A 12527-nucleotide genomic window follows, 5' to 3' on the forward strand; every position below is an offset into this window, starting at 1 on the left:
GCTCTGTCCCCTTTAGTTTTCAGTCGAGACTCTGGAACAGACAACAGACCTCTGCCCGAGGATCTCAAGGTACGTGCTGGTGTATATGGGACTAAAAGTTCAGAAATATAACAAGGCGAGAGGCCATGAAGAGCTTTAAAAGTGATCAATAGAATTTAATAGAAGTCAATTCTAAAACACACTGGGAGCCAGTGTAATGAAGCTAAAATAGGGGTGATGTGGTCATATTTCTTTTTTCTGGTTAAAAGCCTGGCAGCTGAGTTCTGGACAGTCTGGAGTCGATCAATAGATTTTTGGGTTAAACAGGTGAAAAGGCTGTTGCAATAATCCAGGCGTGATGAGATGAAGGCGTGTAAAATGGTCTCGTTGTCCTTAAAAGTTAACATAGATCGAATTTTTGCTATATTTCTAAGTTGATAAAAACATGATTGAACAAGCTTTGTGATCCTGGGATATACACTGGGATATATTGAGATGACACATCACTTGCATAAGTAAACAAATATTGAAGTGTGCATATTAACTGCCTGGTTGTTTCTTCATTAATTATAGGATTGGACTTTAATATTTTAAATAGCTAAATGTTGTTTTTACAACAGCAAAGTCACTATATATAAAGTCAATATCTGACGTCCCAACAGTGAGTGACATTTGGAAAGAATAAAACCAGACATCAGTCTGGTCCCTCCTCCTCCGACTCCTCCTCTCTGCTGTTATTCACTGGCTGCAGGTAACGTTACCTGGTAGGAGGAGGAGCGGCTGGTTTGTCTCAGCCAGCAGCTGAGTTTTTAACAGCTGAGCAATTTAAATGAACCCTTTCTACAGGTTTACCTTACAGACAGGTGTATTGAAAAAGTATTGTCTTTTTACTCGCAAAGGTTTTATTGCATGTACTTACAGTAACGAGCGTAGCTGTCGGCAACTCGAGTAATTTGGAGCTAACTTAACTTCGCTGTTTGCCCCGCGACGGAGCAGCTCTCTCTGCTGCCGCTGTGGGGGTGTGTATGTAGGAGCCGACAGAGAGCTGCAGGCTGCAGCCTGATGATAAAAAAGTCCCGGTGTTCTGTCGATTTACGCTACCTATCGAGATGTGCAACTTAGCGGTTCTGCGCATGCGTATGACCCACACGCGTGTCTGTTTCCACGCCCATAAATCTGTGCACCCGTGCAGTTTGGAATGCCGTTGAGAAAGTGGCTGATCAGTCAATATCTGTCAGTAATATCAAAAAGAAAAAAGATTCAGATTACGCTACCACTGATATCTTAAATAAAGATGGCATACTATAGTATTTCAACATGCTCCCTATCTCCGTACAGTACACATGGAGTGAGTAGTGGTGCAATATAAAATGATTCTGTGGTGGGAGCATTATTTCATAGGGGATGTTAGTTAGAATACACTACCCCTGAAATGATGTTATAATATAATAAAAAACAGAAGATGTCATAATACTGTGAGAGTTATAACTTCATGGGATTGGAAAAGGGAACACATAAGGTAGCAATTTTCTATAGGGCAGAGCGACTCAATAGACTCTGCTGTCGATTTGCGCTACGGTAGCATTTTTCGACAAGGCAGCATATAACGTCAGAACACTGGGTCTCAATCCACATCCTTGAAACTGGAATCACACGGTAGCTTGCTGCTGAGAAGTGTGAGTGAAGATAAATCAGCATTTTAATAACAAAAAATAATGAATAGCAGTTAACTCTGAGCTCCTCCCGTGGGTAAACAGCGTAGTTGTCAGAGCATAATCTAGTCCGACTGTCGGCCAGCGGAGAATTACTCCTCCTCTCTGCCTGGTCCTCTCCAAACAACGCTCTGAAGTCTGGATAATCTCAACACTGACAGGCTGTTGCGACACAGCGTCATGCAACTTTCAAAATATTCAATTCGAGCGAATCACTTCGCGTCACCGGCAGCGCCACTTCCACAACACAATCGCGCATCTCCACGTCTTTGCATTCACATTGTATGTAATCGCGCCGCCCCTAACCCTCAATTCGTGTTTAGTCTGAAAGCACAGTAATACCATATTACAAATGAAACCTTATGTATATTTTTATTAAAATGCAGTACGTGATTTCGCACCAGTAATCAAATGTTTCTAGCCATCAGCCATGCTGTCTGCCATGTTTCTACGTGCATGATGTCAACGACTTTCCAAGTTGTTCTCCCGATCTCACGTTCACGTTTTCCCAGTCAGGAAATCATTTTTCATCATCAATCATTGTTCCCGACACCACATTAATGGATGAATGAATCCATTGTGAATGAATGGAAAGGAGGGGACGAGCACAAAGGTAATCCCAGAGAAGGGGAGCAAAGGATGGATCATGGAGGATATGAAAGAAAGAAAAATGTAGGAATGATAACAGAGGCCTGTACTAAAAAGCCGGAGCGGATGAGATGCACCCACTGACACCCAGTGGTCAGGCCGGAACCTTGCATGTGAGCTCACTGCCATCGGTGTGTGAGTGTGTGAATGAGAAGCAGCTGAAGATTCCCTCCGTTTGTTTCCACAAGACTTAGTGCCTAGCTCTAGTCATTGTGCCATTGAAGTTGGGAGCTTAGTCTCATAGTTAACCTGCATGTTGCAGGCTTTCCCATGAGGGGGCATTAAGTGTGGTTACATTAAGGGACCTAAGGCTACAGCAGCTGTAAAGGGCCTGGATTGTGTAACTACCGGTGTTACAATACTACTTTTAATTAAAGCCCAGAGAATGTCTTTCAGTAGTTAACAATCCTGACACAGCCGTCTCCTGCTCTCTCTGTCTCAGACTCGTGTTACATCAGTGCATCATGATGCAGGAGCAGAGGCTAACGGGAAGAAGGTAAGGTTTTGTCGGATCCCAGAAAGCCTTTTTACATCTACATATTACACCACAGTCAAGACAGCTGGTGATTATTATGCTGACATATGCCAGATTTTTGCAGATGATTCCAGTTTATTACAGCCTGGAAGTAATCATTTTGAAATACTAAAAACAGTACATCTTTTGTACCAGTGTCATATTCCAATAGGACCCAATTTGTAATCCTTAACATTAATTTGACTCATTTACAAAAATAAAACATTGCCAGCAACTGTACAGTACAGCTGCACTGTATTTCAGATTTTGCTCTCCACCAAGCATGAGGTGTTAAAGATATGGGTAGTGGTGTCTCTTCTTCTTTGATCAGCCATTAGTAACTTTAATAAATAACCAGGCTCGCAGGAACCAACTGAGACAAAAGAACAAAAGTACTTGGATTGCAGAGAAGTATTTACAAATCTGAAATTTGAAGGGTGTGAATTCATTATTTCAGACAACAACATTTCTCCTGGCATCAACATTTTAACCTCACAGCATGCTCCTCCTAAGGGGAAAGGGTATTCCTGATTGGATATGAACTAGTCACCTGATCGTACGCTGACAGACTTTCTGTCCCTCGCTCACAATACCCTTCTACATGTTATAGTGGACTTCTTCTGGACACACATAAAAAAATGGGAATGAAAGCTCATCACCAAATTTCTGAGGTTTAGCACACCTAGATGACCTTGTTCCCACCAATGTCCGTGTTGCTTCTGATCATAAATCCCATGCTTCTTTGTTTAAAATTAAACACTTTGGAACATTAAGCAGGAAATACAAATAATATGGTTGCGATGAGAAAAATGAACACATCTACTTTATCCATCTGTAAATCATTTTCTGCTGCTTGTATTACAGCTGCTCTCAAACTGCATTAGTTTGTATGAAACAAATTACAGCTCATATTTATGTTTTGACTACATTTCTCCTGGTTCTTATGTGGCCTAGCTGTTTGTTGAGGCAACGTTGGACCTTCAGCAGGAACAGTCCTGGGATCAGCTACGCTGTCTATACCGAGGACCATCCAGGGTATGGATGTGGCAGCTGAAGAACCATTTTAGCATTACTTGACAACACAAACAGAAAAAGCTTAAATTTTTTCAACACACATACAGTATATATACACACATTTACACCGTCTCTTTGAGTGTGTCATGTACAGGAAATGGACTTATTAACCAAAATGTGAAAACAGTCCTAAGAAGGGGTTTGCCAATATTTAAATACTATTGTACATTAATGAGGTCCAAGCAGTGGCCATCACAACCAGCTGCTATTGGAACACCTACACAACTAACCGCAGGCAACTGCTTAAACAAAAAGTTAGGAACCAAGATGGCGTGGAGCACAACTTGAGTTAGACTATGATGTTCTTGATCCCTCAGATAGGTTTCCTGCAGGTGTGCAATTTCCACCCCTTCCTTCTTGAGAGAGGCGAGGATCTTCCTTCTCTTTACTGAGTGATAAATGCCCCGTACATTCAAAGTCCGGAGCTTAATACTGGAAAATTTCATAATTCGATTAAATACACTCTTAACATATGCAGTTTGCCACAGTAAACTGAAGTATCAGTGACCCGACACTCATAAAGTAATAATATAAATATATATATAAATCTAAAAAGAGAGGAAAGCATAAGAGTCAAAAAATGCACAGATACCTTGCGCACGTGTGTGTGTGTTTTCTAATTGTTCTGTTGTTTCTCTTTCTTCTAGTTGTCCATCCTTTCAGAGCTCTCCCACTGCCATAGTAATGAGAAGACAGGACTTCTAATGTCAGCCCAACCAGGAACAGAGAGTTTCCAGCTTAAACTCTCTCCTCCACCTCTGTTGGAAGAGTAGCACCATGACTGGTTGAGGACAGAGTTTTCCTTCATTTGTCCAGACTTTAGTGAAGTGGGACAGGTTAAAGTCAGGACATTTTGCTTTCTTGTGATTCCCTGCATTCCCCAAACCACCATCCATCAGTTTGGATTGGAGTTTTCTGCTGTTTATTTGTTGTTGTGAGACATCTGATGTACAACTTCTTTTAAAACAGTTCAATATTGATAAAATGGAGTCACTCTAGTAATTCTACTCAGTAGCTTTAATGTCATTTGTTGTTTATGTACCACAGCTGGCTGAACCATCTTGCTTTGGTTTGCATGTTGGTGCTGTGGTGGATCCTAACATAACTGCAGAGACAGCTGAAACATTTATTTTGGAAAAGGAAATGCTACTGAATTTTTTTTCTACAAACAGTAAAAGGACATAAGATACTTTGTTAGTTCAGCACATTGATATCAAAACACTGATCATTACTTTAATGTGAAAAATTATAGCTTGATGCTATCACAAATGGGCTTGCTAGCTTCTAATTGAAAGTAATAAATGTCCTTTGTTGACTGAATTGAACATCTCAAGAACATCGCACTTTAATAAATAAAAATAAAACCAGCCAATCAGATCAAATGATTGCTTCATTGTATGTGTTGCAGCCTTTATACAGTCTATGGTTGCAGCCAGAGACACAGGCGGGAACTTTGAAAACTTGTAGGGTTTTTTATTTACACACTTCACAGAACAAAGCGGCATACAAACTAACAAAATCTGCCTGCAAGTCTGTCTGCTGCCTAATACATCTTGTTGCTACAACTACGTGACCACGATAACAATAGAGTGGAGGAATAGTTCTTCACTCCCAGGCGCTTCCTGGTGGTGAAAACTGCTACTACTACTGCTAATGCATAAAAGAAGACTGCAGCACACATTAACAACAACATATTCAGGAAAAGAACCTGTCTTCAAATATCCATCCGTCCGTCAACCGCTTATCCTGCATACAGGATCGCGGGGGGGCTGGAGCCAATCCCAGCTGACTTTGGGCGAAAGGTGGGGTACACCGGACAGGTCGCCAGTCCATCGTAGCCGGAGCACCCGGAGAGAACCCACGCAGACACGGGGAGAACATGCAAACTCCACATATAAGGGTCCCTTATATATGTTATAATAAACAATATTCTGAAACAGGAACTATCTCCCTCTTAGCAGTTCACCTCTGACACATTCACCTTTATTATATTGAGGTGGAGGCAGAAATCTCAAATCCCAGTTTAGTAAAACCAAAATAATAATATTTAAATGATAATAACCTGCATGTCTAGATACTGCTGAATGAGAATCTTTGGAATTTTGGATAATATTAAATATAATTTGGAATTTAGGTCAGTACAGTGTTTGCCTATCCCATACTTAGAACTGTGTTCTTCCTGCTTTCCTGTCTCCACCTTTCCTTCATTACATTTCTGCAACAGAAAAGGCTAATTTATATAACAAATCCAGTGTTCATTTGTCAAGCATCACTCATCATTTGTGAAACCTGCCTGGACACTGCTGTCAGTCCCTGAGGGCCTGGCGTGTTGTTTTGATTTCAATTAGAGGATGTGTTGGCGTATTAAAGAAGCAGTGGAACGTGGCCACTGCAATATTGCCACAACCTAGCACTACAGGAGAGAGAAAGAACCGAGGAAGCGGGTGATGGAGTGTCTGTGTTTTCCATGGCTGAGGATTTAAATGTTGTGATTGTGCTGTATGCTATGCTTGTACAAAAAAGAGAACAAAACAGTTTTGTAGTTTTGTTATAATAGTAGGGCAATACCAGTCTACAGCCATGCTCTGTGAGGCTGCACTCTGAGCTGAAAGGTCAGCATGCTAACATACAATGAAAATGCTACCATACTAATGTTTAGCAGGTAGAAGGTTTACCATGTTTATCATTTGGTATTTGGACAAATTAACAATTTGACAGTCTGATGGTGCTAGAGGAAAAGTAATCTTTTGGAGACCATCAGTGTCTGTAAAAAAAACAAATAAACAAGAATATTAGTTGTCCCAGTTAATCCAACACATAAAACAGTTTGAGAAACACAACCAGCAAAACAAGCCAAGGTTTTACATTAAAGGGAAAATTAAAACAAGAATAAACTTGCAGCAGTAAACAAGCACACTATCTAGTTTTAGAAGGTATAGAAAAAGGGGGTACAGTAAGAATGCTTTCAAAAAAAACAGACATGTTGTATGAATTAAGAAACAGTAATATCAATGAACAGAAGAAAAATCTAAATCTAAATCAAATCAATATTTGGTGTAACAGCTTAAACTCTTTTAGGTACACTTGCACAAAGTCAGGGATTTTGTAGGCATGTCGTGTATGACTGAACAGTTATACCAAACAGGTGCTAGACCGTTACATGAGGAGAGCTGGACAGGGTCATCGAAGGGCATCAACCCAGCATCAGGACCAGTATCTGCTCCTTTGTGCGAGGAGGAACAGGAGGAGCACTGCCAGAGCCCTACAAAGTGACCTCCAGCGGGCTACTGGTGTGCATGTTTCAGACCAAACTGTCAGAATCAAACTCCATGAGGGCCTGACATCCTCTAGTGGGATCTGTTCTCACAGCCCAGCACCGTGCAGCTTGATTAGAATTCACCAGAGAGCACCAGAATTGGCAGGTCAGCCATTGGCGCCCTGTTCTCTTCACAGATGTGATGCACAGATGAGCATGTTCACACTGAGCACATGTGACAGATCTGTAAGAGTCTGGAGACGCCATGGTGAACGTTCTGCTGCCTGCAACATCATCCAGTACGACCGGTTTGGTCATGGCTCTCAGAGACCTCCACGTGCTAGCCAACAGTACCCTGACTGATATTAGGTTCCGGGATGATATCATCAGTCATTGTCAGACCTTATGCTGGTGCAGTGGGCCCCGGGTTCCTCCTGGAGCGGGACAACGACCAGCCTCATGTGGCCAAAAATGACGAAGGCATTGATGCATTGATGTCTATGATTGAATCCAACTGAGAACCACTGGGACGTTATTTATCGGTGCATCCGATGCCGCCAAATAGTACGACAAGCTGTCCAGAAGCTCACTGATGCCCTGCTCCAGATCTGGGAGGAGATTCCCCAGAACACCATCCGCCGTCGGGATTGCATACAGGCACGTGGGGGCCAAACACACTACTGACTCACATTATGAGTTGCAGTGATGAAAGTCACGCAAGTTGGATCAGCCTGTGATTTTAATTCTTTTACTTTCATTTTCAGCGTGATTTTTGAATCCAGCCCAGCCAGTCATTTCGTTCTCATCATGTACAGTAAAGATTTGAACTTTGAACCATTTAGTTAATCGAGATCTGATGTGTACGGTATATATTGGATGATGATCACTTTACCAAAACCATGCTATATGATTTAGTCCTAAAATTCAAAAAATACTGTTCACCGCTAGTTCTGAGTTTCTTAAGTGTATTAAATTAAATTCAAATTAGCTTTATTGGCATGAATGTGTAACAACAATATTGCCAAAGCATCATACAAACATTCTTTATGTGCTGTGCGCTGTACACCGAGCATCTCTTTCATAATCCATTCTGTGCACACACAATTACAACACTCATTTATGGTGTCCATTAAGACTTCACAGCTTCAGTATACAAGCACACAAACACACATAGGTGCACATACATACTCCTCCTGTCAGTCTCTGTGGCTCACCTGAGCAGCTGCCACCACCAACGCTGAAAATGAGTCCACCAGGGACACAGACACTCATGCAAACTCACCTTATTAGCTGTTCCAGATTGGCCATCCTGAGGCCCAGATGCCTGTGACCTCCCTGTGCCCCCTAAATGCAGAGTTATTGTGATTAAAGCATGATTGGCAGAGCTGGTTATTAATTCTAATCTTGGGCACATATGCGGGGTGGTGGGCAGAGGGCAGGCAGTGGTGTGTGCCAGGCGGACACCACGCGGAGGCTAATTCACTCTGACACGCTATCAGAGCACAGTCACACACACACACACACACATTCCCCTGACACCGTCGGCTACACACTTTTCCTCTAATGCACAGGAGAGAAGGTTATCCTTTAACAAGACACACTCCCAGATTTCACAGCACAACACAAAAGTGGCATTTCCTGAAAACCATTAAAGGCGCTCTGTACCTTCAAGTTCATCATTTGAAAGCAGAAGCAGCGTGTGTTTAGAAAATCATTTCCATCTCAAGACTCATAAAAAAGGTCTTACATTTACCACTTAGAGGCAGAAACTCAAGTGATTTATTTTTTTAAATATATATATTTTCTTCCCCCAAGGTTAAAGCCTTGAAGCAAATGATGTCTCATCTGCAGGCAATTTATTTCAGAAGCATTTTTCTTATGTTTGTGGAAGTTCTCCTTACTTCCTGACAGCAATCAATAAATCAAATGTTCAAAATCCAGTATCTGTGGCTGTCACCGGACTGTAATAAGCACCATTTCATTAAGTCCGAATGAAATGAGTGGCCGGCCAGCCTACCTGCCTGCGCATTCTGACCGTGCACTCACTGCGCATGAACATGTGTTTTAGGGTTTTTTGGTTTCGGTTCGATATTTTTTAGCTGTCTGGTGCTAGTTCTCCAACGTTGCCTAACCCAGCTTTAAGGGTGCTTCTCAATTCTTTTATTTGGCGTTTCCTCGCTCGAACCGGAAGTTGTTGTGCTTTTTTTTGTGCCATTTTGCAGACCGCCCCAAAGCTCTGAAACATTGAACCTAATAAATCAAAGGACACCGTGATCACATTCTGCGTTATTCAGTAGGCCTAATTAATACACAACCGCAATATCAATTAATGATTAATTAATATTACAGGGTGAGGTTGGCATTATAGAGCCTAATGGAAAAAAATAACCAACAAAAGGTGCTTTAAAAGTATGCAGGTGCAACTGCTATAACTATCATCACTTGCTATACTTGTAGTAATTTGGTAATTTGCTAGACACAGAAGTGACGGAATGTTTTTGAGGCCAGAAAGCACATATTTATAATAAAGGATACAGTTTTCCAGCATTCTAAATAATGTGACAGCTTTATTGATCTAGATTAAATGTCCTCTTTAAAGTCAGCATGCGAGCAGGCATGCAATGGCTTGGAATCTAAGCTGTTAGTCTGAAGGAAAGCAGAAGGTACTCCTCTTTCTCCTGCAGAGGGCATTGAAATATCATGCAAGTGAACTCATACTTTACTTGGGGAGGACATTGCACCACATACATGGTGCGATTTAAGGGAGGCTCATAGGGAGCCAGTATTCACTTTATCAGCACATGGAACACATTTCTAAATACATTTATGTCACCCTGTGTGGACTGGACACAGATGCAGTTGGTGCAGTTCAATGACTTACTGAGGTTGAAAAGGCTTCCCGGATGGTGAGGCAGGCAGAGGTCAAAACCAGGGAAGGCAGGTAAACAAATCCTACCCAGAGCAGGCAGAAAATTATGCAGGAAAGTATCAGGAAACCAAAGTAACAGTCTTAAAATGTGTGCTGTTGTGAGGAACTCTATTCTGGGGGTTGAATAATTTTGAGACAGGAGAAGTCATTTTAAGTTGCATTTTCAGTAGAATTTGGGGAAACCACTTGAAGCATTCATTGTGTTGACCTATTTCAATTGCTTTTGTTTAATTTGTTCGTTGCAAACAGTTGAACGTCTGTAACATTTGACAACAAACCTGATTTGCAGTGAGGGTTCAATAATTTTGATTTGATGCCACTGTATAATAATATCTAATATCTCCATACCTCTGCTACTAGACTTGATGTTCTTACTCAGTAGAAGCCTAACATCTTGGGCTCTGAGCTGTTGATGTTACTGTAATGCATGAACACCTCTGACATCTGGCAAACATTACCCCCTTGTTTTAGTCCTTCAGTCTTTCTATAATCAGAGTTTTTTCATCATAGCTACAAATTTCTTGAGCAACAAAACACACTATTCATTTGCAAGTAAAAACTGAATTAAGCTAAAACTTTCATGGGTCATCCAGGACTGTAAGATGCAGATGAAAACTCCAAAAGCTAGTAAGTATGCCTTTAAGTTTAGATTATTTTTATTACACATACTCCTTTAAAGGTAAAAAAATGCATTTCCATGCTCAAAACTTATTCATTTGTGTTTGGATCTTTCATTAGCACATTAGTACAGTATAAAGTTTAGCAAATTCAAAGCATAATTTGGCAATGACCAAAATCCAAATTTAGATGAACTATACATTTTCCCAAAAGATCCTGCAAAGTGCCATTTCACCTGTACAGTAACATAGCAACAAGATAAATGATTTGTTGGTTATGAATATATTTTGGTTATAATTAATACCCTGCAGTGTAGTATAATGGCTGGTCATAAGGGTTTGAGGACTGAGGTGAGAGCACATTTTCCCGCCGTCTGCATGTCAACGTTTGATGGCGGCAGCACAGGCCCGTGTGACAGCCGCTCTTCCCTGCATTATTAAAGCAACACACACACATTGACACTGAAAACATATTGAATTTCAACAACATTTATCGAAAGTGTTCCAGTGATGATTCCCTCGGGCTTGAACTAGAATAAACATTATTTTTTAATTCTTAACATTCCTTGTCATCATCCTTTTCTGCCCTTTCACCTTCACAACTTCATTTTCTCCTTTTCTTCTTCTCTTCCTCTCTCTGTCCTCCCCTTTCTCGTCTCTGTCTCCACACGTTTCCTCTCCTCCTCACGGTTTTTCTCAATTCAATTCAAATTAGCTTTACTGGCATGAATGTAACAACAACATTGCCAAAGCATGATATATTTCTCCTCTCCTTCCTCTCTTTTCCTCACTTCTCCTACCTGCCCGTTCCTTACTTTAATTCTTTCTCTTTGCAAATTTGCATCCTCTGTTTCCTCCACTCGTCATCAGCACATCTGGAGGTGTCATTTGAAACATCCATCCCTTCAGGACGCACATAAACACACACTTACTATAATGTTATTTTTATGCGAATTCAACATGACTATAGATGGGGGAGGACAGAAAAAAACCCCTCAAAGCCAAGGGGACACACAATGCCCAAGGAGCAGAGAGCAATCTTTCATTTATTCAATTATCTAACGAGGCGAGGGAGCCAGACACCAACGGGGGATTGATGGTGGGGAAAAACTTCTCTCAGTGGGCGGCGCTTACTCAGGACTTTTACTCCTGTCTCTCTTGGCTTCTCTCTGTCTTCCTCTTTATTCAGGAGGAAAGTTCACCAGGGGAAAGAAAGAGAACTGAAGGGAGGTGACCTTGAGGGTGACCTTGAGCAGCTGTTTTCTGTCTTGCAGGGAGAAATCAGTGTGACGGCGCTGCGGCTCTGCCACGGCCTGTGGGTTTGTGTCTTGCCCCTGGGCTTCTGCTTGTGTTTTGTGTCTCCCTTTACATCCTCGTGGGCGGAGAGTGTGTTAGAGCAACTGGGTACACCGGGCCAGTCCATCAAGAATTTAGGATCAACCGTCCCCATTCTTCCTCTCTCTTACTCGATCGCTCTCTCCCTTGCACCACATGTTTGGTTCGGATTAATAGTGCTTATCTTTATTTTACATCATACACTACACTTTTACGCATTTAGTTATATATTGTTTTTTGTGTTTCTGTAAATGAATATGATTGTTGGTTCTTCCCAGCAATCCTCTTAATTCTCTTAATCTCATGGCTTTAGAGCTGGCTCGTGACAATAGAACAAATAAGGACAGTAGCAAGTTATTCTAGTGACCATTTCATTCAGTATATTTATATTATATTATTTATGTGTGTTGGTGTGGGCATGGCAATTCCTTCTACAATCACCCAGCTTGTGATTACCAGCACA

The 12527-nt window shown here is 41.4% G+C and overlaps 1 protein-coding gene across 2 annotated transcripts in view; it reads left to right on the forward strand.

Annotated features, from left to right (window-relative positions):
* Positions 1 to 5309, forward strand: part of vps8 (VPS8 subunit of CORVET complex) — a 42677-nt gene extending 37368 nt beyond the window's left edge. For both annotated transcript variants that reach the window (XM_046070228.1, XM_046070229.1), the window contains exons 37-39: positions 2782 to 2835; positions 3808 to 3888; positions 4575 to 5309. In XM_046070228.1, coding sequence (XP_045926184.1) covers positions 2782 to 2835; positions 3808 to 3888; positions 4575 to 4700 — 261 coding nt within the window. In that variant the 3' untranslated portion in view covers positions 4701 to 5309. The remainder of the gene's footprint in view (positions 1 to 2781; positions 2836 to 3807; positions 3889 to 4574) is intronic.
* The last annotated feature ends 7218 nt before the right edge of the window (positions 5310 to 12527 follow it).

The sequence above is a fragment of the Micropterus dolomieu genome, linkage group LG15 (genome assembly GCF_021292245.1).
Source record: "Micropterus dolomieu isolate WLL.071019.BEF.003 ecotype Adirondacks linkage group LG15, ASM2129224v1, whole genome shotgun sequence".
Classification (NCBI taxonomy): Eukaryota; Metazoa; Chordata; class Actinopteri; order Centrarchiformes; family Centrarchidae; genus Micropterus; species Micropterus dolomieu.